Raw genomic sequence first — 27904 nt, forward strand, 5'->3', positions numbered from 1 at the left:
AAAAAAAAACAGAAGAAGAAGAAGAAGTAAACTATGTATATGGTTTTTGAATGTGTCTTTGTTCCTTTATGGGCAGAGTGGCCACACAGGCTGTCAATCTGTAAAAAAAAGAGCGCATGATGGATCACTGAGTTCACCGCGCTGCTTTTCACTCTGACTGCGGGACTCAAGCTGCCCAAAGGCCGCAGAAATGTTTTGGTAATTAGCCAAATACACCGTCTGAGCAAATCTATATTCAGATAAATCCAAAGCGAGTTCGGAATGTCGACAATTCCTGTTTCAAACGCTGAGAATTACGCAAAATCAACAGAATCATCACCGCTAAAAAAAAAAGGCATGAATTTAAAAAGTAAACAAATGGTGACATGTTTCCGATTCCAGATATTATTATTCAGTATAATTACTTTTCTTTTTTGCCTTGAGTGACATTCAGGTTCGGTTAGAGGAATAATCGATCCGTTTATTTTATAACTACAGTTGTAAAACCTACCAAAAAAGTCAAATATGAGTAAAATTAAAGATTTTAAAAAAGTGAAAAGCACCCATACATGTAATATTCGAGTAAACGCCTTAAAGTGACTGGTATTAAATTAATTATCAATAGGAAAAGAAAATTATACACATATTCACATGTATGTGTGTACTCATGGGTCAACCGATTAACGCCGATCATCGGATCAGATATTCATTCTCTGATTATGGCAGTGATGGAATGTAACTAAGGACATTTACTCAAATGTACTTTACTTGAGTACATTTTCTACTTCCGCTCCAGGCAATTATTTTACATAATATTCTCTGCATTTATGAAAAAAAAACTTAGAGATACTGGGTACAGATTAAAAGCTGCATCAGAGGCAAAGTGGAGCATTTATAAGTTATTTATTCAATCGAATAAAAACAACAATACGAAACTTTAACTTGTACCAAAGTAATCTTTTAACAAAATAACTTTAATTTTACTCATGTATGATGTTTGGGTACCTCGTACAGCACTGATTATCGGTTTTAGCGTTATTTTTAATCCGATGCAGGTAAATTATCTATATAAATTAATGCAATCTGCAAAATCACTTGTAATTTAAGTTATCGAATAAATGTAGTGGAGTAAAAAGGACAATGTTTGCTTCTAAAATGAGGTACAAGTATAAAGCAACAGAAAATGGAAATACTCGAGTAAAGTAAAAAACTACCTCAGATTGTTCTTGTGTAAAAGTAATTAGTAACTTTTGACATTTCCAAGACAATTAAAATCTATAATGTGTCATTCTTATAATCTTTGGAGGTCGTTTTCACAACGTTAATGACACTAAACCCCCTTTTATCATTATTTGTTGTTGCACATATTCGTCATTATTTTTTTTAAAAATGTGTCCTTAATTTGTCACTCTGAGCTGTTCACACTCTGCAAGCCGAAAATGTGTCCTGATGTTTGTGTTCTTATCAGATGGATGAGCGCGTTTGATTGAAGCGTTTGTCATGTAAATGGGAGCCGTTTGATGGACGAGCCCGCAGACTTGACGGAGTGCTGTAGGTCGTCCACCATTGGCGCGCCGCGGGTCACATGGTGTGTCAGGAAGGTGATATGAGGGTGGAGGGCAGTTTTACAGCTTTGACATACTACCTAGAAGGTTAGGGCACAGGGAGAGCACCGATTAATGACTGCTCGGTCTTGATCACTTCTGTACAAACAATAGGCCCGGGTCCAGGATGAACTCCTACTTAGACTACCCCGTGTGCAACAGGGGAGCGAATATCTTCAGTGCCAAGGCCGGATACCACAATTTAAATCATGGATACATGTCGTCCAACTCGTGCGCAACAAGTGATAGTTACGCACCGGACGGGCGTTTGGTTCCTGCAACTTCTGCGCCACACCAGACCCCGAGCCTCCCCCTGCACCACCAGACACACGTCAACCTGGACGTGCAGTTTCAGAACTCCATGTATGGGTCACCTCTGGAGTACGGACACCACCAGTACGGCCTCGCACCCGAACAGGACCGCAGCTACATCCATGCGCAAGTTTCTCCTCTTGGAACAAACATGGCTCCCTACACCGGGGACAGTTGTGGGCCTGGAGTTCCAACCGGCAGCCAGTATCTACATTTTGGCAACGGGGACCAGAGGCTGCAAGAGTACCCAGAGAGCGTTTACACAAGGTTACCGGTCCAAAGCAAGGACAAGGATTTGGAGCATGTGGAGGAAACTTCCAAAACATTCGACTGGATGAAAGTGAAGAGGAATCCGCCTAAAACAGGTTCGTCCATCCTCAGATTTGAAAATTAGATTTAGATTTAGAGAACCCATGAGACCTCTGGAGGTAATATTGTCTCACAGTGCGTAAACGGTGCGTAAACGCACAAATTAAATGATCTAATGAGGCTCAAGTGTTTTAAATTATACTGAAAAAACTGTATTTGGCGATTAATGTTGTGTCATTTTTTCTATTCATCCTCCGCTTCAGCTCCATGACTTTCTCCATCCTCATCCATCCATTTCTCCCCACAGCAGTCCTCTCGGAGTTCGGGGTTCCCGGTCAGCACAACGTGATCCGAACCAACTTCACCACCAAGCAGCTGACGGAGCTGGAGAAGGAGTTCCACTTCAACAAATACCTGACCCGGGCGCGCAGGGTGGAGGTCGCCGCCAGTCTGGAGCTGAACGAGACGCAGGTGAAAATCTGGTTTCAGAACCGCAGGATGAAGCAGAAGAAACGCGAGAAACTGGGCTGCGTTTTGGCTCCGGCACCTGTGGAGAAACTGTGCGGCCCTGACACCTCTCCAAAGGCGAAGGGGAAAGACTGTGAACCGTAATGTGACTTTTTTAAAAGAGGGCCTGAGCTGCTCTCCTCTTTCCCCCCCTCCAGTCGCACCATTCCGTAAAAACTGTGAAAAATGCATGTGGACTTGTGAAGTTGATACAGGGTATGTTTTGTGTGTGCTCATGTGCTGATTATGGTGCATTGATCTTGAATTGGATGCTGAGAAACTTTCAAAAAACGTTTTTTTTTCCCTTCTGAAGCCCATGCTGTGTTTTGTGTTGGAGCACTGAAGTACTCAGTGTCATTGTTTGCACTATTTATTTACAGGGTATTTTCCAACAACTGTTGAGATAATTTAGCTTAATAAAGTTTATAAAATTGAAAAAGCGTGTTGTATTTTGCTGTTAATGTAAAAAGAAAATGTTTAGGCTGATAAATCCATATCCAGTCCAATCAGACTCGTACTTTTTTTTTACAGAATTTGTTGCCTTGGACGAAGCCTTTTCCTCCTATTTTTGAGAAATATGTGTAAATAATAAATTGTTCTAAATATGAATGTTTGACTAATTCTTTTTCTATTACTTACCTCCATTAATAGTCTTACCAAAGGCCCCTTGCATAATGTGACAAGAGGAATCTTTCACAACACATGGGGTGGTTCCCACTGACCTTTTCACCTCCAAATACCTCCAGGGGCTCTAAACATGACAACAAACTCCAGGGAGCCAGGTCTCACCCTTGATTTGTTACCCAAATTCTGCATGGATACAGCTGACACAGGTTGCACTGACATCCACTTGTATTTTACATAATTTGAGTTGAAAACTTTTCATCAAACGACCACGTTTTTCTTTTAAAAATCACAGGAACTTAGTTGGTTATTTGACCTTTTCGCGCTCATTTGGGCTGAAGCTAAACGTTTGCCGGACCTGACCACCTAGTTTCGTGTCATGCTGAAGGGGCAGCAGTTTCAATATTTGCACTGGGTGTTAGGTTTGTGCACACAGTTTCTGCCCCAGCAGCACCGGCCTGTTGGTGCCCTTTTTTCCTAAAGCTGAGGTTCACTCAGAGTTCAGGCACAAATGAATGCAGAGTCAATCTGTCAAGACACCAGAGTGGCTCGCAGAAGTCAACTCTCGGCCTCCCATACTTTAGATTTTTTCAGGTATTGCGCTTAAAATTTAGACTGAAGCGATTATAAGCCATTCAGTCATTTAGTTCTGGTTTGTGCAAAACTGATATAAGTTCAGGAAAAAGATGTTTCCAGGAAATGGAAATCAGCAATCATGTGAAATATATCCGCATGAGTATGCAGTTCTCCCACAACTATATTAAAAATTAATACAGTTCCACTAATAGAAGTTACAGTTGAAATACCATACGGCCCATTACTGTAAATTAGAAAAGGGCTGAGAGGTTTTGTTGTCATGCATTTCCTTTACAAGCCAAAAGCTTCAGATGAGTCACAAGGCCAAGGACTGTTGAGGTGACGATCGATACGGTGAAAAGTGACAGATTCAACAACAAAAAAAAGGGGACGGTGCGGAAAAAACAAGCGTGGGACTTCATTCCAGAGGTGTGATCCCTGCCATCTCTGTTGGTAATACCTCAGCGCTCCCAGCGGGCTCTCCATCTGGAGGTGTCAGAGTCGGTGCTGCAGCCGCCGCCGCCGAGACAGATGTTCAGCTGGGGGAGAGGAGGAGGATGTTTTTCACCTTCGGATCAGCGTCTCTGCCTTCTGCCTGGAGAATGTAGGGCAAGGAGAGGGGAAGGGAAGAAAATGGTTAATGAACGCTGCGATGCTGTTTTGTCACAGACACAATCCAAAACTACACAAACGTGAGGTCTATTGATAGAACCTCTCTCTCCTCAGATATCTTACACATCTTTAGCCGGCCCGCCTCCCCCCCCCCCCTCCTCTGCATTTTGTTTGAGGTCAACCCGGTGCTGTTTGTACCCCATGCTGCTTGCAGTTGTTGCAGGCTCTTTTACAAGTCTATTGCCAGGCTCACTTCCTTGGTTTTCTACCAGTTCCTCTGTCGCATGTCACTCTGCAGGGTCCCGGCGCTTCAAAGGGAAACTAGATACAGTATTCATGGGATAATGGGGGGTCGGTCATCTAAGAGATACCACAGTGGAGTCATTTTTATTGGCAGATATCAAACAGCCATTTATCTGTCACATATACAGTACATAGATTTGTATGCTGACAAGACGCAGAGATGAATGGAGCAGTGAGGGAGCGTCTGATGAAGTGTGAGAGAGAGATTTCCAGTAAACAGAGCAATATTGACACTACTTATAAAATAACATAACGGACCTCTTCAGGGATGGAACAATAAAGTCCATCAATGTCCCTGGTGTTTTATTACCGTCCAGAAACCTTTATCAAGACCGAGAAAGGCATTTTATGGCTCGTCAAAGAAACACAGCAGAATAAGAAGTGGATGATGTTTTTTTTTTTTTTTTGGCAGATTAAAGGAACAGTTCACCTGAAAATCTACTGACCCTCTTACTGATGGAAGGTCAGGTGGCGTCTCATAGTCCTCACAAAACATGTCTGGAGCTTCACAGCAAATCGGATCGGAAAATGGCTCTACACAGCTTGTACGGCGTAATCGAAGTCTCTAGAAGCCTCAAGATCCAAAAATTGATTTAAAAAAAAGACGTTATTTACATCCCCCATCTGGTTTGTGCACCCATTTCAGATGGGGTACATGCCACCACTTTTAGCTTAGCAGAGACAGTGAAGATTTTGGCTAAAAAAAAAAAGAAAGAGTGAAATATAACAGCTTCTGAATCAATTAGGGAATTGGGGCTTCCGATTGGGGACGTGCACAACCATTTTGCACAGTTCAAAGTCAAGGTAATGTCATTGTGTACATGAAACAATTTATATCAAAATATAAGGTTAACTTTATATAATGCTGCTTTATTCATAAATTACGACCATGATAAGGTTGTTGGTTATAGTATGACATTTTTAATGCATTAGACAGACGATAACTGCAGCTCTGATGAAAACATGCTGCCTCTGATTTTGGTAATGTCAGAGATATCGACCTCAAGTAAGAAGGGGAGCTGCAAGTAACAATTATTTGATAATAAATTAATTTGCAGATTATTTGGTTTGCAGAACTCAAGAAAAGAATAAAAAATAGAAAATGTAATCAACTGTCTTGTTTTGTAAAATGAAGTTATCTTATCTTATCTTATCTTAACACTAATTTTATTGAAAACAATACTTTTGTGGCCCTTTATAAAAAAGAAGGAAGCATTCAAAATTCAGAGACACCAAAGAAATCATAACCAGCCACATTTGTCATTTCTATTCGACAGATTTTTACCAATATTCAATTACTTCCCACGATTTCTCCTCTGTTTTTGTTCATTGAAGCCTCGAGGAGTAACGTTGCCCACTTATGAATGGCACACTCTCTCCTTCCTTTGTTGTGGCACTGAGGCTCTTTTTAGCCCAGCCTGGGAGATTCTTGACAACCATCCCCCATCCGAGTCAGGCTCTATTGGATCTGGAAGCGGCAGCCGACCTGAAGCCCCAGCCTCCTGGGTCCCCCCTGCGACTGCATCCTTTCCCCACTCCATCAGCATAGTAACTGAGAGAGACAAGTGACTTGGCCAGGGTTAACGTCTTAATACTCCCTGGGATTGCCTCCAGGATCCAAATGGCTACCCCTAATAGTTTTCCTCCTCCGTGTGCCTGTCAGACCGCCATGACTATATGCCCTAAGAAAAACAAGACTAGCTGAGAGGCAGAGTAACGAAGCAGCACAATGAAATAATGAGGGGTGGTGAGGAAGAATAGAGCAGCAGCCATGGAAGCTTTGGTGCAAAGATGCAGGTCGGATGCTGATGTGCCCCTCCGCCTGGATACTTTGCATGGAGAGGCCGTACACTTGAAATTAAACCGGCTTCTTCCTTTAGAACCCAGGAGGGGGGGAAAACCAGAACTCAATCAGTGTCACGTCACATGGTTCAAAGCGGCCAATTCGATGCTGCCAGGAGCTTGAGAAATGCAAGGTGACAGTTCATTTTACCAGTGACAGTGTGTCGGTCTCGCTTGCTGGTTCCCCAGTCAATTCCCAGCGAGCAGTGAAGGTTGAGCGTTGCAGGAGACAGACAGCAGGCTCCCCCCCCTCCTCACCGCCACCGCTCTCTCATCGACCCCGCTCTGCTTTGTATTCCAATTAACTGGACAGAGGGAGAGGCGGCAGTGTGCAGGATCACGAGCGCAGGCAGACACATTCTTCTGGCGTCCTTCCAGTCTCTCAATCCCACCACTATCAATAGTGCTGTGCCTTCCTTTTCCCTTCCTTTCCCTTCCCTTTTCCTCTGTCCTCGGCTTGTGACAAGGGCCAGTTGTTCCAAGGGGATAATTCATAGATTCTTCTTTAACAACTGCCTCTAGGGACACTGTCTCTGTAATGAAAAATAGGTCCCTCTCATATATTCATATGTCACATGTAATAGAGGTATGTAATCGCTCAGTCGCGTAGACGCACAGCGAGCTGTAACTGCTATCCTTAACAGACACCTCAAATAATGCTGAATTAATATTTGGAAATGGCTCATACATCCTAACATAATACAATTTGAATGATTTTATATTGAATGCTCACAGGGCTGACATTGATTTGAGTACAAGCCGAGGTGAGTCAGTCAATATGCAGGCTGACTGAAGGTTGTAGATTTAGCACAACGCATTTGCTCCTCTGTCTTTTGTGTCCTCGATCTATCATCACCTTTTTTTTTTTTTTTACCTCCGCGGCCACCAAAGCCCCCCTACACTGACATATGTTTGAGCAATGGGTGGGTTGGGAATACAATGATTCTGAGGAAATCCGAAAAGTAAACTAGCTCTTTTTATCTCCTCGAGCAACACAAACATTTACAACAGACCCTCAAGGATAACGCCAAACACCTTTTTTTATTAAGGGGTTGAATTTGTTTAAATTAGGGCGACATTTGAGCACCAACTTGAGATATTTGCTGTTGGAAAAGGCGACACCTATTCTTACAGAGTGATTTATGGCAAACAAATATTAGCAGTATAATCTGTAATTGAGTCCTCTGTTTATATTTTCTTAAACTTTTTTTTATTCAGAGATTTAGGAGTAACAATCAATTAATCGATTGGTTGTAAACTATTAAATTCATTACCAAGTATTCTGATAGATAATTCAGAAAAAATAAGGCAGGTGCTGCACTGGGTTAGGAGTAAAAAGTGAGTAATGTGGATGTTAATAAATCAGGCGCTCTTCGAGGATAAGGTCAAAGGCTGAGTACTAATAAAAGATAAGATAAGAACATACAGTGACTGTTCGGCTAACTGTGGCACGGGCAGGCAGTCATGTCAGACTGAGAATCGGAGGCACTCTGATAATGTTGAAAATTGTTTATTAATGTGGTGGATACGTCAACACATCGACTCCTAAGAGTCTTTTGAGTTTTTTGAGAAAGAAAGTTAAACTTCTTTGATTCAGGCTTCTTGAATATGAATATTTCAATTTTGTTTTACTCCTTTATGACAGTAAAGTGAATATCTTTGGGTTGAGGACATGACAAGTTATTTGACACAGTCATTTTTCACCTTTACCTGACATTTTATAGACCAAATATATAATCCAATAATGCTCATCATTATTCCAAATTTGATGTCATCAAATCTTGTTTTTCTCAATCAACAATCCCAAATTCAGAAATATTAAATTTACTTTGATGTAAAACAATCAAAAACAGCAAATGGTGACAATTAAGAAGTTGGAACGATCAGCATCGATCGAAGGTTTGACACTACGGTTGTCAGAAGTATCGATACTTCAATCTTTTTTTGATACCATGTGTTTAAAACGATACAATAACTGCATTCAAGAGCATCAAAAGCACCGAAGCTAAAAGCACAGCACAGATGTTGCTGTAATATTATCACAAATGTGTTTGTATGCCATGTATTTTGGACATTTTGAGCACAAACATGCCCCTAAACCACAGCACTTCCTTCCCTGAAATAAAGATAAAGACAAACAGAGCCTGAAAGACAGGCATGGGTGCTTCACTATTTGTCCTTCTGGACTGCAAAAGAGTTTCTGCCTATCTTGAGAATGCAGTGTGGTTTGTGTGTGTGTTTGCAGGACAGGATACACACACACACACGCACACACACACCCTTCATGCCCTGAGGATCCTCCCGACTCTCTCTCCTGGCTCTATCAGATCAGAGAGACCCGCTGTCCCTCCCCACACCGCAATGCAAATGAAAAGGAATGCGCTGATAAAAGGCCAGATCTAAAAGATGAGAGGGCAGAAGGAGGACAGAGGCAGCGAATGCTAAAGGGGGAGAGCCTCTTGGGGAGATGAGAGGTGGCGGAGGAGTCAGTGTTGGTAGTAGCGGGAGATCATAGCCTTGCTCCCCCTCAGCGGCGTTTGATACAGGGCTTTTGTCGCTCTTTCAGCGGCGCATTGTTGGGTGGTGTAATCCCCGTCGGATTACAAAGGGCTTCCCTTTTCATATGGGGCTGACCCAGCAGGCAGGTGGCTGGGGCTCTGTGGAGCTGTCAAGGGGAGGGAACCTCTTTTCCAGGGGAGGGGACCCCAGTTCCTCTTACCTTCACAGGGGCTTTTTGCTGGGAGGCCAGTCAGGCGCAGGTCAACATGGGGACAATCCTGACATGGGACTCAACTCGCCCTGACCCCGTGGCTTCCTGTCGTGAAGTGACAGAGAAGGAGACCATCTTGAGATAGCATTCAACAAGAAATACTTAAAATTATTCAAATATGTACTGAAAGGAAACTGCTGCTGCTGCTGCTTCAGCTGTCATTTTTCTATGCGGGTTGTATTTAAAAATGCAACAGAATGCTATTTTTTTCTTCCATTGAAGAAACGAGAGTACATGATGATTTACACAATTTGAGATGATTTGGGCATTCGGCCGCAACTAATGTTTAGTATAATTATCGAGTGATCTGCTGATGATTTTCACGACTAATTGATTAAACATTTAGTCTATAAAAATCATCAGCACAATTTTCAAGAGTCCAAAGTGAAATCTTCTTTTGTTCAAAAACCCCCAAAACCTTTGATTAACGCTCATAAATGACAAAGAGAAGCAGAAAATCGTCACAATTAAGACGCTGGAATGAGCAAATGTTTGATATCAGTGCTTAAAAACTGACTGAAAATATCAGATCATCAAAATACTTGGCAATTAATTTTTTTTTCGGTTAACAAATTGTTCGAACAATATTTTTAATATTTATTTCTTTTGAACATAATGTGCTTATTATCCATGGACACATCCCTTTATTTTATTACAATTTAGATATCAAATCAAAATGTTACATTGTGTTACAACACTCATTCAGGCCTGTTTATCTGTTAAATACCAATTAAAGTCGTGTTTGTGTTGCCTTGGATATGAAATAATCATCTTGTGAGCTTGACTACACACTCCATATTTTAAAAAAGCAAAACAAATATACCGTTAGTCTGACAAAGCTTTGATTGATAATATCTGGGGTATTCTGTCGATGTGAGCAGTGAGCTTTGGTTTCTTGATGGCTTTCCTTGTAGTCTTTCAGTAATACAGGATCAATACGGCGATAGACAGACCCACCACTATTTCTATTAGTACGCCTACCAATACCTCCTCTACACTAATGTCAGTCGTGTGTATAAAAACCCAGTCCAGGCTGTACCAGTGCTGTTCACCCTCTGCTGGTAATATAAACCATTCATCCGTGCCCTGTCAAATATAGTGAGGGGCCAATTTAGTGATGCTCCATTCAAGGGATGTCAGAAATATCATAATTACTTTTTGAGCTTGAAAGACCCATCAAAGTGGTGAATACTGTAATTTCAAAGATAGAAAGTACGAATTTCTGATACTCAATAAGACGTGATGTGCTATTCAGGGTGAAGATAATGTTAATTAACCATTTGAAAATCTGATTTAGTAGTAGAGCCTTCACTCATATCTTTTACTGTTGTATGGCCGTGCTAAAACATCAATCTCATCCCTGTGGATATGTATTTTCTGAGTTTTAAACACAGTTACAGGATTAATACATTCAGGATAGCATTTCAGGTCTCCATTAGGGCCGATATTTAGCATTTTTCAGGTTATCATTGCCTATAAAATAAACTAATTTAAACATGTGCAACTTAGGCTCTAAACTTATCAAAGCCCTGCCCACAACACTATGTGACTGGTAACACATTAATATTAAATAACCTAGACTAAAAATTATACAAATCTGCAAAGTACCTAGTAACTACATTTATCACATACATATAGTGTTGCCATATATATATACACTTCCACATGAATATCGATTCCAAATATCAGTTATTGATCTCTTTGATTCTTAAATTTCCCACCGTCTAAAATGGTACTTTAAGGCAGCATCTACACAAAATGTAGGCCCTCTGAATTAGCCAGTAAACGCTGTGTACAATAAATAAATACACAATTAAAAACAAACGGCTACCTTCCTTGGCAACGTCGTTCAGAAATGTAGTTGATGTGAATTAAAACACGTTGAAATGTTTGTAAAAACATCGTCTAAGTTACGAAACATCAAATTTCCGATTTTACAACTTAATTCATATATTGGCAGGACAGGGGTACTTGAATGCAGCACCACAACTGGTGGAAACCCTAACATTAGCTAACGCTACTGGTGTACATGTAAGTAAAACCGTTTATAAAAGCGTATTTCCACCTTCATTGTAACAGGAGGTAATTCAATATTTCATAAATTAACTTACTTATAATGTTATCAGTGGAGGAACGTCGGCTGCCAGGCAAAGTCAGCTCGCGTGCATTAACGTTGACGGCTCTCAAACAAGTCAGATTAAGTTAGCTAAATTAGCTAACAGTACTTTAGCTACATGTTAGCCTCACATTATCGTAGTTAAAACCAGTACACTTCGTCTGAATGGTTGACGCGTTCAGGTAAGCGGGGCACCTGCTTTCAGGAAACCTAAACTGAGACACAATATAAGAAAAAAAAGGCGCTAAAATACTATTTCCGGGCTAACGGTCAACTAGCAGGTTAGCTGCAGTGTGACAGTCACCACCACCAACAACTAAGGTTACCTGATGGTGTCAGGAGGTTACTGTGATGATCAGTGATGCAGTAAACAAAAAGCGGGTTAAGTATGAACTCAGGTTGGTGCTCCAACGAAAAACCTTTTACCCCCAATTAGAAAAATAACTGCATGTAAACTAGCCATTTTCAAAACACTTGATGTAGCTTAAGTTAGCTTTATATTAGCTAGTCAAATATTATTTGGTGATGACTGTAATGGGGCTCTCTCTTTGAACCACTTTTAGATGACTTTTAATGTATTACACATGCTATATTTGTGGTTGTGGGAAAACTTATGACATACTTTGGCTAATTTATTCAAAACACCAATTGGCTGTTATTGTTTTCACCACAAAACTGGTAAATGCTGTATAAACCACTGCCTGAATCCTCTCCTTGTAATGGTGGAAGATTTAACTGGACTTAACAGTACTGGCCACAGGCAGTAGGGCTAAAAACAAACATGAGTTACTGACCAAAACATCCCTTTAAATTAGAGGTATAGATCCTTGAACATGCCCATATTGGAAGCAGACAGGCCAGTTGACTCTTGCACTTAATGTAAAAGTAATGCTGAGTAATTTCTCCAATACTGTAGTGTCCGGTTTGCTTATCTGCTGCTTGCCCGTTTCAGCTGCTGGTTGCAGTGTTAGATTTCAGAGTGATAGATTGACCCCATAGCTTTTCAGTTGCCCCCACATGGAGCCCCGATCTTAAGGTTTGAATAGCCCTTTTCAATTGAAGAAATTCCAAAGGGGAATCCTATTTTGCTGACAAGTACTTTCTTTTTTATAATGTGGTACTGTATTGATCCCTGTGGGGAAATTGTCTGTTTGCCTTTCCCACTTTGCAGGGATGTCAGGCTGCAACAGATCAACAACAGAGCAGCATGTCAGGAGCTGGGAGGGATTCGGTGTCCTGCTCAGGAACGCTTGAATAATTGCCAACCTGGAAACCTGAGGTATGATGTTAGGGGGGTTTAATCAGTTTTTACAGAACATTTAAATGTAACTTGAAATTAAAAATGTTGACACAGGGATACGGTTGGTTTTGCAGGCTTTACAAACAACATCTTTGCCATTTGATCATTAGATGAGTATCCATGTCCACAGTGAAAAGCATAAAAAGAGAGGCAGGGATACATGTAACTACAGCAGCAGCCATTCGTCACATCAAAAGTTTTAATCCAAAGGTTTCAAGTTGCCCACAAACACCTGCACCCACATAGGATTTGTATATATTCTTACATTTCTTCACTTCTTTATCACAAGCAAGTTTTGCTTGGCTCCAAAGCTGCTTAAGGTAGCCAAAGTAAAGAATCACAACCTCTTCTTAGGCTTCCTTTGCAATCGCGTCTTTGTAGGTCAGACAGAGGTTTTCTCAGTGACAGTCGAACTGTGTCATCAGCCTCGACTGAGAAACCAGAGTGCAGAGGAAGTTGTCATCTTTGCACCTGCTCCACCCACTATGTGCAAATCTAGATGCATGCACGGAAGTTAGGTTTCAGAACAGGAGGACACAGGTGGTTAGATGCTGTGCCAGTTGGTCCGTGAGTGTGTGTGTGTGCCTGGCTGCTGTTGCTGTCATAAAGCTACAACACTTGGACAGAAGCTGTATTTACATAGGTTGGCTTGTGGAGTAGAAAGCGTGAAGGGTCAGAAAAAGTCTGAAAAGTCAGCGAACCAAAGTGTCTTAAGGTGGACGGGTGACAGCCAGGGATGGGGACGATCCCGCCAGACATTAAGAGGCTTTTGGATGGTAATGTCTTTATTTTTGACTGTTGTTAATGCTTGTTTTATACAGTTTTTTCTTTAAATCCTGCTAGTAAGTGTAACTTTTGAAAAGTAGGGAAAGCAGGCACGCTTATCATGATAAAAAAAATGTAAAATGTAGGAATGATACAATTCTACTAGTCGTTAACACATAAAGGGTTGAACAAACTTTGAGTGGCAATTTCAAAAAATTACATTATTTTTATTCTTTATGTAAGTGTTCAGACACCTACTGTTACTTCTAGCTGTACAAACAAAGGTAACAACTGGAACATCAAAGCATCATATTTCTGTACCCGTGTTTAACTGTTTAACTTAACTGTTCCCAACATGGTAGCACCTTGACATTTACCGCATTTGCATGTGCTGCCAGGCAGTCACACAGTGTCTTCGGAAGAACATTTGCATGTGTCAGCCTGTTTGTATAATATGGGAGTGAGGACATTAAAAAAAAAAAAAATCAGATAAGTGATGTGGGCCAACCTGTTCCACAAGCATTGATGTAGCTTAAGTGGGTAATATAACTGTAACTAAAGATCTAGCTTGTAGTTTTCAACATCATGGTGAAAGAAAATAGCAATCATTACGACTTTAGTAATCGACTTTAGAAAATAGTAATCATTACGACTTTAGTAATCGACTTTAGAAAATAGTAATCATTACGACTTTCTTTCTACAAACTTTTCCCACACATTTGGGAAGAACAGGTTGAGCTGCGTCCGAGGCATTATAGAAATGTTTTTGGGGATGAACAGAGATTTTTTCTCAGGCCAACTCCATGATGTTTGTTTACGATTTCCATGCAAATGACAAACAGAATCAAGCGGCAATTACAAGATCTTGTCTTCCTGTATTGTACTATAGTTACTATCACTTGGTGGCAACACAGCAAGACCCTATGAAAAATATGACAAATTTGACGCACCCTATTCTTTGCCTGATAATGCTACATTGTGATCAACTAATCTGTTATGAAATTGACAGGAGGAGAGCTAGATAGCTGTAAGCTGTTATCAGCTGGTGGGCAGCAGAGCTCTTATTTATGTTTGGCGAACTGAGCTAATCGAGCTAACACAGCTAACAGTGCTAGACACAGCAGTTCTATTTACAAGATTCTTTTTGCTCAGGGGAAGAAGAAGAAGCTTTACACTGTGAACTGCAGTTAGGTGTGACAACAGTTAGTTTAAAGTAAAAATATTTGCTTACTGTTAAGTTTAAAGTAAAATGTACCGAGGAACTTCAGCTGATTAAAGTACTGTGCAGTGCCTTTTCACTAACATCTGCAGATGATAATATCAAAGTAAATAACCCCCTTGTGACATGTCATGAATGCCAAGCTCACAGGGATTTCTGTCCTCTTCAGACTGCGAGCTGTTTGTATTAGAGATCCTTGAAGATGAGGACCTCAGTGAAAGTGCCACAGAGACGAGGACAATCTTACTGAATAACTTCAGGGTCGTCCACATGAGGTAGGATTTCACCTCAAGAAGCAGCATCAAATTGGTCAGTACGTTTCCATGCACACCTTACTCGAGCTTCGACCATAGCTCCTCAAGGCCATTTAATTGGACTACTGCCATTGTATCTGGTATACAAGCACCAGGAGATAATCGATTTATCAACAGAAGTATGTCTGACTCCACCACGGTAGGTGACGATGTGCACCGTTTGAGCTAGTTGCTACTGGACCATCATGCGGTTGCCCTGTTACGTCACATACCAAACAAGTGAAGAAGCAGCAAACGCGCTTCACAGGGAATGGGGAAAACATCGAGGATTTTTCAACGCTAACATTACATAATAAATAATGTATTGATACCTTCATCGTCGTCTTCTTCTTTTGATTTTCGCGGCTACCTGGTATGCCTTTGACAACTTCCGGGTCAGTGCCCGACACAGGGACTATGGTGCATGCGCAGAATAAGGCAGTACATGTCTGACTACGGCGTGTACATGAAAGAGTAGATCAACTTCCAAGGGCATTATTTGGGCGTGTTAGTCTGACTTTGAAATTCGATTTCGTACGATTTCAGTTGGACTTAAATGTTTACATTCGCACTAACACAATGGTCGGACTTTTCTAACATCGTGTAAACATACTGGGTGTTAAGTAAGAGACAAAGGGAGCTACTTTACTAGCAAAGTTTCACAATGTAATTTCATGACACCATTATCGGACTTTTGCTGTTAATACCACAGAAGAACCTTAATTGTTGCTGTAATTGCTTTAAACACAGTTTGCAAAATTACATTTGAAAAAAGCTCATTTGGTGTAATGATGTCACCTTCAAGACTTCATTCTTGCTTTTATTTATTATTAAAAGTTCTTAAAGATCTCACAGTATAATCTGTTTTGATCCAGATAATTTAATCTTTCATCATGCGTCCCAGGCACCCAAAAGAACCGAAACTCTTGCATGAAATGTGATTAGTGTACTGCGGAAACAACTCTGCTAGTGTTGCCTGCTGCACTGCATGCTCTGTTTAAGAAAACCTGTGGTTTTGTGGTCTCCTGTGCAGGAAGCAATTACTGAATTTTACAGGCAATACTGGAGCTGCGTTGTGTGAAAAATGAAAGCACAAAAAACTTTTCAGTTCAGTGCAAAAGATTTTGATGCATGCTTATTTTGGTTTTACAGAAACCCTCAAGAATTCCCCTTTCCATGTAAGTAAAACAACCCTCAACTATCTCTGTCATCAAAGTGTCACATTCTACTGTATAAACACAGTTGTTTCAGCTCACTAACATTTGCTTTATCTCTCTCCATGTACCACACATCCACCTTTTCTTGAACACATACACACACTCAGCGAACTACAGGGAAGAAGACGGTTCTGATGACAACCGCAGTTCTAGTCTGGGTCGCTCTGTCCAATCAGACGACGCCTCATTAGCCTCTGACAACCAGGATGATGGAGCCCCTGAGTGTGAGTTAAACATTATAGTCCTGATTCTGGTTTCCTGTGCGTGTGTGCATGTGTGAGAATGAGTTTTTATGCATTTGCGCAGTGCAGAGACCTGATCTCTCAACGGCCTTCACAAGATTAGTTAAAAAAAATGGAAAGAAATTGAATTTGGCAGTAGAAATATAGCCCAGATCGAACAAAGATGCAATTTGGCCAAGTGAACGGTAACGGTAAAATTTGAGCAACAGCATTATAATGAAGTGCTGTAGTGCTGCAGAAATGCCCTCGCCTGCACATCTCGCTCGCCAGATGTGAGAAAACATGTTTGTTTGGTACAGACCCCAACAAATGAAAATGATTATATGATGAATGATGAAAATGATTTTATTATGGCGCATGTAGCTTTAAGCTCATACCATCTCTTTTGAACAAGGACAATGGAGTGAAATTTGAGCCACGATAATGAAACTTACACATCTATATTATCTGTGTGAACATGTGTTTCTGCTGAAAGGCTACAGCGTGCGAGGAACTCTGCACCGACAAAGGAAAAAGGTAAAAAGGAGGAGTCGGTGTCACAGAAGACAATGCAGTATTCCTCTGAGAGAACCAAACAAATGCAGTTTTTTTTTTTTTACACACCACCCTCATCAGCCCCACTGGCACACCTACACCTCACATAGGAAGCACAGTTGGACCCTTTTACACTATATTGTCTCTTGCTGTCTTAATTTGAAAAAACAGATGTGAAATTCCCCCCCTCTTCGCTGGCCTCCTACCTCGCTGCCTGGCTCCGGTGACATCAGTGACTCCTCCCTCCTCTTCCTCCTGGCCAGTGGGCAGGTAGGCTGCTGGAGTGAAGGAGGCTGGTGGTTCACAAAGGCCCGATTGGGGACCTAGAGCTCCCTCCAGTGGCGGATCCTCCTCTCCTGATCTCCTCCCTCGAGCTGTGGACTGTGGGGAGGAACGAAGGCGGCCCACACAGAGAGGAGGCTCTGTAGCCTCAGGCTAATGCAGTGATTGATTGACCCCGAGCCCCTCTATTCTTTCACAACCGGGTTTGAAATACAACACTGTACCTGAGGGGCCATGTGTGTTCCATCCCTCTCTCCCTTTATCAATCTTTCTCTCTATCTTCCTTTTCCAGACTTGCCCTCCCTCCCGTTCAGACTTTTTGTATTTGTGACTCTATGCGCCAGCTAATAGCCCTTGACGTGACATGCCGCAGGTGGGCATTATTGACTCGGCTGCCTCAGGTGCCCATCTTCTACCCGGCGCCTTGTAAAGCTGGAATCATGTGGAATTTCCCAGTGAGAAGAACGAATGTGTTGTCACTGTTTTAATGCCAGCTGGATTTAGTCAAAAACGATCTCCTTATTTGGAAACGGCTTAATGAACTCCTCCGTCCTCTGCCCACAGAAGAGTAACTGCCGTCTTTCTCTACAACTTTGGAAAAATAGAGTGAACAAATCACGGCAGATGGTGGGAAGACAAGACCACAAGACAATGATAATTCATTTTTTGGAATTGTTCATTTCAGAATAAACAAGGCGAGATTTCCTTTGGGAAACAAACAAAATCAAACTATAAAAACGCTTAAAAATTTCCCTTACGGCTATAATGGTAACACGCCCAACTACAAACTACGCCGTCTGTTACCGTGGAAGCGATAGTTGTTAGAGCTCAATGCCATTGTTGGTGTTAAATGTGAGAAATTGCCAATTATGCAGCACCACCAGAATCTTTTTTTTTCTTTCATTTGCATTTCTGCTTTGAATATCAACAGCTAACGTCCCTCAACTACACTTTAAAAAAACAGACGTTTTATTGTCAGATCAATAATCATAACATTTGATTCTGCAGGAAAAATCTGTGTGTTTTTTATTGCTGAGAGACGGCGGCAGTGTTAGCGTAGTGAATGGCCTGTGTCCTCACTGAAAGGGCATGTGGAGTTCATAGTTCATTCTCTGTTCACTGCCAGTTGAAAGAAATGGCTCATGCGTTTCTGCTGGGCGGTCTGTTTCAATGGAAGAGGGAGTGTTTGTGGAAAATAATGGCGTGACCACTTAATGAAATCAGTGACATTTTTAGAGGAACAATCCTCCATGGTGACGATTTGGGTTTATTTAAATTTTATTTTGACCTTTGTGGCAAAATTGAATTATAATTTTGTGATGTGGTGAATAGCATTTAACGCGAAGATAGAAAATTGTGTTTTTTCTCTTTTAGCTTAATTTCATCATTTTATTTGCGCCTACTGTACACAATAGAGACTTTGTGACTTGGAGAATGTATTATCCGTGGTAATCGACTGCCTGCCTTCGCTGCTCTCTGTTCCCTAACCAGAGAGTGAGTGAGTGTGAAGTCGATGGCTGCTTTTACACGCAGGAGGAGCCTGTGCCGTTTGATTAGATGCGGTGGCCTGTTGTCTTCAGCGGACTGGGTGACACCAGATTTGTAATGGCTGACAGGAACAGATGGAGCCTCCATTGTTAGCCTGGGTGTCTGCATGGTAATGTGAACTGAGTTTCACCCGCCGACCGCACCGGTGACCTGACCGCGCCTGCAGCCTCACCCCAGCCTCGTCTGCCCCCTTTAACACCCTACATCGCCCCCTTTCTTGCTCTTTCTGTGCTATTTGGGGCTCACGCACATTTTTAGGATATTTCTCCATCACACACTCTCTGCCATTCCAGTATATTTTTGCATACATAAACAAATACATGCGTGGAATTTCTCTTTCTGGTGTGTTGAATCTCCTTTTCCACACCCACATGCATGCACACACACACACACACACTTGCACACACGCATAAACACACATACACATAAATAGACCCCAGGAGACAGGCGGAGATGTGGGGCTTTTAGCCCTGTCATGCTGTTTGCAGGTCAAGTTTACGAAGTTGAAATGGCCTGTTTGTTTTTCTTGGATTGGGGGAGCACTGCTGGGCGCTTGGGGATATTTGCTGGGAAGCTGCAGCGATGACAGAGCACTGCAGGAAGAGCTTTGTTTCAGGAGGCGTGCAGGAGAGGTGACGCCTTTGATACGTCTCCATCTTCTTCTTTGTGATCATAATGATGCTATTACGATGAGCCATATTGTCTGTGTTTGCTCAGGTGTGGATGTTGGCCCTAAAGATTTTATCCACAGGCATAGATGTGCATGTTATTTTCTGCCTCATATCATTTTGTGATTGTTTATTTATGGAACCTTTTATCTTATTAGATCCTAAATACAGTATGATGATTTACTGTATATATTTTGGCATGTGTTATATGATCCTTGATATTTATATGATATGTCTTGGAGATCATTTCTTTTAAGATAGGGCTGCAACAAAAGATGTTGATTATTTTCTGGATCAATTGATCAGTTGTTTGGTCTATAGAATATCAGAAAATGGTGAAAAATGTTGATCTGTGTTTTCCAAACCCCAAGATGACATCCTCAAATGTCTTGTTTTGTCCACAACCCAAAGATATTCAGTTTACTGTCATAGAGGAAGAAAGTAACAAGAAATTATTACATAAATATATGTAAGACACTGGAATCAGATCATTTTTTATTCTTTTTTTTCTTACTGAATTAATTCAGCAGTCGAGAACTTATCTATTAATCCATCTAATTTGAGATATATGTCCAGGAAGCCTGCATCTTACGATTATTTTATGAATTTATATATTATTTGGTCTATTAAAAGTCCAAAAATATTGAGAAATCTTAGTTTTCTAAAGTCAAAGGTGATTTATTTTATTTCATATCCTCACAATATAGAAGCTGGAGATAGGGGATGTTTTGCATTTCAGCTTGAATAATATCTTAAACGTTAAATAAATTATTAGTTTTAGCATGTGTGTTCTGTTGTGTAGGCCTATTTAAAGAATGCAGGAATGTGACTCCTGTCAGTGATTACTGAGCCGGACCAATTTCACAAACCAATTACGTGCAATAGAATGCGGTAGGATAACCAATTTGAAGTTATGTCTCGCTGTTGCCTATTTCTCATTTGAATATGAGGAGCCAGCGCACAGTAACAACATTATCACTCGGCGGAGGTAAATAGAATATTAAATCTGAGTTTTGTCATTTTGGCTGAAGCTTGGAAACGCTATATGAAGTGAAGTGCTTTTTGAATGTGCAGGCTCGGGTATGTTGGCTGGATCAAATAGGAAAATATGATGACAGCTGATGGATTGATGCTTCTTTAGGGGATTAATAAGCAAAGTTAAACTGGCCCTTGCCTGTGTTTCAAGTCAAGTAACGCGGGGATGCAACTAAATGTCATTGTAGTTTATTCAGTAGATTATTTTTGATGAATCGATTAGTTGTTTGGTCTATAAGATGCTAAAAAAGTGAAAAAGTGTTTCCCGAAGATTTTATCCACAAGGTAAAGATATCCAGTTTACTGTCCTGAGTAAAGTGAAGTACTGAGTAAACAAACCAGTAAAAATATTCACATGTAAGAAGCTGGAATCAGAGAATTTTGCCTTTTCATCTCAGAAAAGTAGTTGGCAATTACTTTAGTAGTTTACACCAAATTGATTAATCGTTCCAGCTCTAAAATTAAATTGAGTTTCTCGGGTGCTTCGCATTTTCAGAAAAATATACACATACAAAAGAAATTGAAGTTAAACAACCTCCTTCGTAGCTTTTATCCCAGTTTGTCTCCGCAGCACCTGGACAGTATTTTGGGTCTGCATAGATGACCTCCCCGCAGGTTTGTCGGCCTGTGGTCGTGCTGTCTGCCCACATACTGAACTTTCGACCTTTGGCCTCTTGCTTGGCCAACCTGTGACCTGTCTGCACTCGGTTCAGAGTTGTGTGAATGATTGGCCGTCCTGTCACATAACGCCCATTGGTCACAAAGTTTCTTTGGACCCTCTGATAGCCATCTACTGTATCTATCCATCAGAATATCTGCCAGGAGATTAATTCTTCGCTGCATTCATCGGTGTATGGATTTTGTGACATTTAGATAGCGGCTGCTAGTTTGCGAGGAAGCGAGGGATATGTTAATGACCTCCACTTCTTCCTCATTCTCCTTCACTCTCCTTTCCTCTCCTCTCTGCCTGTGTGCTTTTCTAGAAACACACACACGCACACACATTACGAGGCAGGAGCAGGCTCTGTGCATCGCTGCGACTGCTTGCCACCAGGGTTCAAAAGTTCACACTATTCCCCTAGGGCTACTGTGCTGCTGCAGATGCTGATAGTCTTTTCTTTCTTTCTCTCTCTCTCTCCCTCTCTCTCTCTCCCGGCTGCCTTTCTCTCTCTCTCCCTCGCTGTTTACACTATTAATCTTGTACACTCTCTCTCACACACTCACTCACACTGCCTGGCAAGAAGAGAGCGGCTTGAAGGGGGGATTTGGACGTATTTAACCGAAGGGCATCCATCACTCTCATCTCCGGCTTCACCCCCACCAAAAAGCCACACCGTGTAGTTTTTGCATCCTCCTGGTTTGTAAGCCCTCTGATGCAGCTCTCCCCTCATTTGCTTTGTTTTATTGTTGCATTGTATATAATTACATCCCTCCGCTGCCTCTGGTGTAGCGCCGTGTTGAAACCCAGGGAAAACAGGCGAAGGTAAATGTGCAGCAGTCCATCTGTAGAGAGGCACATAGGCAGAATGCAAAGTGGGAAGCTGGGGCAGGGTGGCTCCTAATCTCCCCCAGAGCTGTCAATGTCACAGACAAATAGCAAAACTATCAGATGCGGCGGGTTCACCCAGAGGTTAGCGTTCCCAGGTACCTCCTGCATTCACTCCCTCTCTTTCTCCCCCTGCCTTGCAAATGAGAATTTGATTTTGCCCTCCACTGGAATCCATTTCTGGAGATGAATGAAGTTTCAATGCCAAGCCCAGGTGGCCCCGCTGATTTCTTAGGGAAATAAATGGAGATGGGAGAGATGTGTTGGCCTGTACACAGACAGTGACACGACGGCTCCCAGTGCCTCTGGGATCCCTCTGTTTAATTGTTGCTGTAATGTAGCACTTTAAGGTCATTAACATGCCCTTGTGGAGTTATTCGTGGATGTTGGGGATGCATCCCTCTTTACGCTGGGATCTCCGCACGGCTTGAAGAAGTCAGCGCTGTGTGTGTGTGCCAAGTGGGACAGAGCCGCCGTGGGCTTGTATGCTGTTTGAAGATTGTTATCTACAATCGAAATTTTTTTTACCTTTGATTCATGGTGGCCCCTGCTGTAAGTTAGCTTATCTAAGGACACGGAATCAGAAACCAGTCGATTAAGAAAATGATTTATAGTAAAGCCTATATTGTCCAATAAGAAAACTGTCTGTAGTTGTATTTACACAATACATAAAATGTAGACGATAACTCAAGATATAAATTCCCAACAGCATTGATGTCAGCAAAAGTGAAAACATTTTTTAGAATACCAGGCTCAAATAAACAACATATTTAAAAATCAGTAATTTTAATTGTGACTCTGGTGGCGTAAATAAAGATTGTGTGCAAAGAAAGTTCATTAAATAATCATCATCCTTGCTGTTTTATATTGCATTAGATTTTTCTATGAGTTCATTTGTATATGAAACGCAGTTTGAAATGACTTCTGCTGCAGTTACTGTCATAGAGGTGGATTTACCGCTTTCCTCTGAATGAAGCACTGTGAAATAGCTTTATTTATTTCTTCTCTGGTTTATTTATGTATTTATTTTAAAACAAATTAAAAACGATGACATGAAAATGTTTTTAAAGTCATGTAGTTAAAAAAAGTTGAACATTGAAAAATCCCTTTTCTGTACAGTTGTTATTTAATGATTATTTTACATGCCTGTAAATGTTAACAGGTCATATGAAATAATTATAAAAAAAATTCGGTAAGTTGTGTGCTGGCACAGCACTTAGACAACTTGTTTGTTTTAATCTTTTTCAAAATAATCTATATTTCCTTCAGCAAAAAAGTAAAACAAGCAAAAGCACAATTGCAACATGTTCTTTCAAAAGGCAAAATTAGGTAATTGAATGACTGTGTGAAGGTAAAGCTGCTTTAAATTATAATCAAGTCATCAGATGATTATTTGCTTTATTTATGATTATTTATTTAATTTTACGAATTACATTTTGGAAAAAAAGGAAAATTGTGGCATTTAATGAGAAAACTTGACAATAACCAATAATCTTTTTATGATTTATGAATGGGAACTATTGTTTTGATTTATATGAATCCCCATAATAAAAAAAAAAAATCCAACATTTTGTCCACTGAAAATAATTTAAAGAAATATACGCTCGATTTTAAGCGAGGCCAGCTGTATTAGATTCAAGCAACACGCTGATATCAGTCAGCGTTTGGCCTTATTTTCCTCGACAGAATACCTTTTTTATGTAACACCTGTTGCCTTTGGACTTGCTGTTGATTTATGACAGGAGTCAAAGAATTATGCCCTCATATAATTGTTTATTGGCACAATATGTTAACAGCAGTGACTATAAAATAAGAGCAATTATATATAAAGGTAATAGGCATGAGATATTGCTCAGAAGGCACAGTGCAATAACACGGCTCCCACCAACGTATTTACTTACTGTTATTGCTAAAATTATATTTAAAACGTTTTAGTGGAAATAACAGAAGCATTTTAAAGTTGCAATAACTGTGCGTTCAGAGGGCGAGTGTGTTGATTTTCCCTGAGTGTTTGTCCCTCCAGGCTCAGGCGTTGAGTCCGTTATATCACGTTTTTATCACAGATATACAGGCTCTCCTGTGGGCCTGAACTCCTCCATTGTTGGTATTTATATTCTTACAACTGTTTTCATTTTTTCATTTTTTTTTTGGTCTGTGTCAGTGAAGCAGCTGAAAACCATCCCCAGCGATTAGAGGATCATTGTATCTGCAGTTAAGCATTTGAATAGTGGTAGTAAATCTAGAAAAGGGAAATTCAGGGTCGCTGTATACGCTGCTTATGGCTGCCCAGGGGGAAGCCGATGTCACATAGTAAATTTAGCCCCTTAGTGTCTTTAGAGTGGCCAGCCGGAGATGTAGGAAAAGAGCAAAACGGAGCCTAGAATGACTTGACATCTATTCCTGCGTAAAAGCACGGTTTTATTTTTTTTATTCACAAATTGCATCAAGTGTAACAGGCTATCTCTGACAATAAAAGAGAAAAACACCAGATATTTCTGCCTCGCTTGAAAGTTGCAATATAACTGAATTTCCAGATATTTAAGAAAACCAAAACTGTGATATAAATCACATAAAAGTTTTTATTCTGTTGTAAAGCTTTTATCTCAGAGACAGAGATTTGTTCTTTAACCTGATTGACATCCTTGATTCCAAAAAAAAAAAAAAAATCCTTAATCACTCCTGCATAAATTCCCGCTCCCATTAAACATTATTAGACAACGATACAGGCATGATGCAGCCTGATATAATGCACTGCATGTTTTCTTTGGTTCAAACACATGCATTAGGAGGTTCTAAACACGGTTTATGTATCGATGACTGAAGTCCTAATCAAATCAAGGGGAGGAGAGGAGGGCAGGGGAGACATTCTGCCCTTAACCTCAGTGCCTCTCAGTCTCTCTCCTCCCTTTTGACGGCCGCCTCGCTGGAGGGACGCACAGCAGAGGCCTTCTGCTGTAATGAGGAAAAATGTATCAATTTAGCTCGGCCTGCGCGCAGATTGAGCGCCGGGTGGGTGAAGGTGCACCGAGTGAATCCTTTTTCCTAATCAAGGACAGTATCGAAGAGGATTGCGGTCTCGCTCGCTTCGTCTGTAGAGTCAGCAGCATTCCTCCCTGCAGCCCCCCTCAGGGCCGGGGAGCCTCTCTCTGCCTTCTGTTTCACCTCATCAGCAGAGTTCACGCGAGGGTCAGGTCCTGCCCCCTGATGCTGCATTCAATGCAATACCTCTTGTATCGAAAGGCGCTGCGAGAGCCCCCGTGCTCAAGGACTAAGCACAGGAGAAAGACAACATATGATATCTTGCTGATTTTGATTCCTACCTGTGCTGTTAGAGGGGGGTCACCTCTTCTTACACGCTCATAAATACAGTAGATGTATTAATCTCATAAAGTGGCCGGTGTTAACTGATGTATTTGCCCGTAGATACCTCACAATATTTAGCAGTTTCTCCTGTTCCTCTTATTAAAAAAACAAGATTCCCTCAATCTTGAGTAGACTTTTTATTTGTTTAACTGTAACTTACATGAATTAAAATTTGGGTGGTGTAAATCTGCCAGATTTAGGGAAAAAATCTTAGGCAGACTGACGTGAAGAATTAAAAGAAATACACAAATTTCTCAAAGCATGCACATTCAAATGAGATAAATACATGTGCTGGACGGAAAAAATACATAATTCAATGAAAACAAGCATTTTGATTGAACAATTGTTCTAAGGCATTATTTAATGCAAGTATACCCAAAAATTCACTAATTTCAGCTTCCCAAATGTAAGACTTTAATATTTTTGATTTTGATTTGAACACTTAATAAGTTGTTTGTATGTTTCAATTTGGGAAGAAGGAACCAATGATGGGCATTTTTTTTTTACTATTTTAGGATCTTAAATAATCGATAATGAAGATAATCGTTGTCTGGAGCCGAAGAGCAGCCAAAAAAAATATCAGAGAATGAATCTTGAACGTTAAGGAAATGTACAGCATAACCTTACATGCACAAAATACTACGTAAATATAGACATGTCAAGCAAATACGCAGGACACACACACACACACACACACACACACGACGATCAATATTTGCAAGACACTCCTTGTATGTCTCATACATCTGCATGATTTAAATAAGAAATGTTTATGCACAAAATTTAGAACATTAGTGGCAAAAAGTTGCACAGAGTAGGAAAACAAGAAAGAAAGAATTAAATAAAGACAGAAAAAGGCAATTTTTAAAAATGTTATCCTATTAAAGGGCTTTTTCTCCATGTCACTGGCTAACTGAGATGCTTCTATAGATGGAAATACAATCCTGTTTCCTGCCTCTGGAAGTACATGTTCCCCTGCTGAGTCTGAACCCTGCCTCTGCTGTCGCACCCCTCTGCCTTCCTCCCGTCTCACAGAAAAGATGCTAAAGCGGCTGCTCGCTCCATCTTCTGTAGCACCATCAACATCTCGGGCACATTTTTGTGTTTTCATAACATCTTTGTTGCATTATGACCACCGTTAGATCTAATGTAACGTATTAGTCCTCCCACCAAACCATTTCCCTTCATTTTGATTCACTCTCTATCCAGCCTTTGATTGACTTTCAGCCTAAGTAAAGTGGATTTTAATGAGAGAATACATTAACTCCCTCTGGTCATGCTAACATAAATCAGCCTTTTCTTGCGGGATCAACTGCTGAGCTCATAACACCATGCTGAGAGAGTGTGAATAACCAAATGAGAGATTGCGGCTGTGGCAAACCGCTGGCAGCTCAGATGCATTGTTGTGTATCCCCCCCATGAGTTTAAAACAAGTTCAGGAAGGCAACAGAACGGAGCACTTATCAGCACACAGGTCAGCTTGCTTATGGAAATGTTCTTTTGTCAGGATCAATTAAACACATATCTCAGGTCAATTTTCTATTGATTATTTCCTTCCATTTGGAAACGGGGTGACTCATATCTTTTCCTGCTGATGACCACTGAGAGCAGTTAGATTCAGTTAACGTGACGCGCAGCAACTCCTCACCTTGATTTACAAAACACATGACGAGGCTCTAAGATCACATCTATCTGCTTCTCTTTGTTGGTAATTGCACTCAGCTAAATAGGTTATGCTGAAATATCAATAAATTGCCATCAAATTAATGTCAATACCAAAGCTGTGGATGGTGCTAATTAAAACGCAAAAGGGATGAAAATGAAGTCATGGCATTGCCCTGAATAATTGATAACGCAATTTATGATTTTTATGAAAGAGTGCCGTCTGTCTGCGATTTTTGATGAGGCCTTAATTAGATGCATTAATGTGTCTCTCTGTGCCTGTAGTCATGCTCAAAACTCAAACACCATGATGGTTGTTGGGGTTCTTTAACGTCCTAAATTACACACTTTCAAATAACATTACCTCTGAACATCCACTTAAAATTGCATGTGTCCCAAAGAGGTGTTAGTGTGTAATTTTCATTAAAGGAGGCATTGTTAACTCAGGACCAATCACATCCTGCTTTTGTTTAGGGTAGGATCAGGCAGCATTAAGCAGCGTGATGCGTTTACGTTGTGCTGCTACCCTGTGGAAGAATCTAGAACTGTTGTGTGCGTGTTTCTTGTCACTTAAAGGAACTTGCTCACCCAGAAATGAAAATGTATTTGTTATCTACTCCCCCTTATGGAATGTCGGGTGAAGTTTCATATTCTACAACACATTTCTGGAGCTTCA

The 27904-nt window shown here is 40.8% G+C and overlaps 2 protein-coding genes and 1 long non-coding RNA gene across 9 annotated transcripts in view; 2 read left to right on the forward strand and 1 right to left on the reverse strand.

Annotated features, from left to right (window-relative positions):
* Positions 1–19: 19 nt before the first annotated feature.
* On the forward strand, positions 20–3320 carry hoxb1b (homeobox B1b). The gene is made up of 2 exons (XM_030399848.1): positions 20–2260; positions 2512–3320. Exons 1-2 carry the CDS (start codon positions 1711–1713, stop codon positions 2814–2816), a joined length of 855 nt encoding a protein of 284 aa, XP_030255708.1. The 5' UTR covers positions 20–1710; the 3' UTR covers positions 2817–3320.
* Positions 3321–4062: 742 nt separating this feature from the next.
* On the reverse strand, positions 4063–11880 carry LOC115570975 (uncharacterized). Its single transcript, XR_003981855.1, has 3 exons — positions 11550–11880; positions 9388–9483; positions 4063–4506 (listed from the first exon to the last, which is right to left on the reverse strand). It is a non-coding gene; the product is annotated as an uncharacterized LOC115570975 (long non-coding RNA).
* skap1 (src kinase associated phosphoprotein 1) overlaps positions 11318–27904 on the forward strand; it is a 38374-nt gene continuing 21787 nt past the window's right edge. The window contains exons 1-5 of one of the 7 annotated variants that reach the window (XM_030399841.1): positions 11318–11469; positions 12726–12833; positions 15008–15113; positions 16284–16309; positions 16456–16572. In XM_030399841.1, the coding sequence (XP_030255701.1) occupies positions 15109–15113; positions 16284–16309; positions 16456–16572 (148 nt within the window). In that variant the 5' untranslated portion in view covers positions 11318–11469; positions 12726–12833; positions 15008–15108. Of the gene's footprint in view, positions 11470–11587; positions 11737–11819; positions 11953–12725; positions 12834–13372; positions 13631–15007; positions 15114–16283; positions 16310–16455; positions 16573–27904 lie in introns of those variants that run through there. The other 6 variants (XM_030399844.1, XM_030399842.1, XM_030399845.1 and 3 more) reach the window with 6 other exon arrangements.

The sequence above is a fragment of the Sparus aurata genome, chromosome 20 (assembly GCF_900880675.1).
Source record: "Sparus aurata chromosome 20, fSpaAur1.1, whole genome shotgun sequence".
Taxonomy (NCBI): Eukaryota; Metazoa; Chordata; class Actinopteri; order Spariformes; family Sparidae; genus Sparus; species Sparus aurata.

What these genes read in the sequence shown, in the direction of transcription:
- hoxb1b (XM_030399848.1), top strand. Translation starts at nt 1,711, where the DNA reads ATGAACTCCTACTTAGACTACCCCGTGTGCAACAGGGGAGCGAATATC. An exon ending in GAGGAATCCGCCTAAAACAG is followed by an intron (nt 2,261 to 2,511) that starts GTTCGTCCATCC and finishes TTCTCCCCACAG; the next exon opens with CAGTCCTCTCGGAGTTCGGG.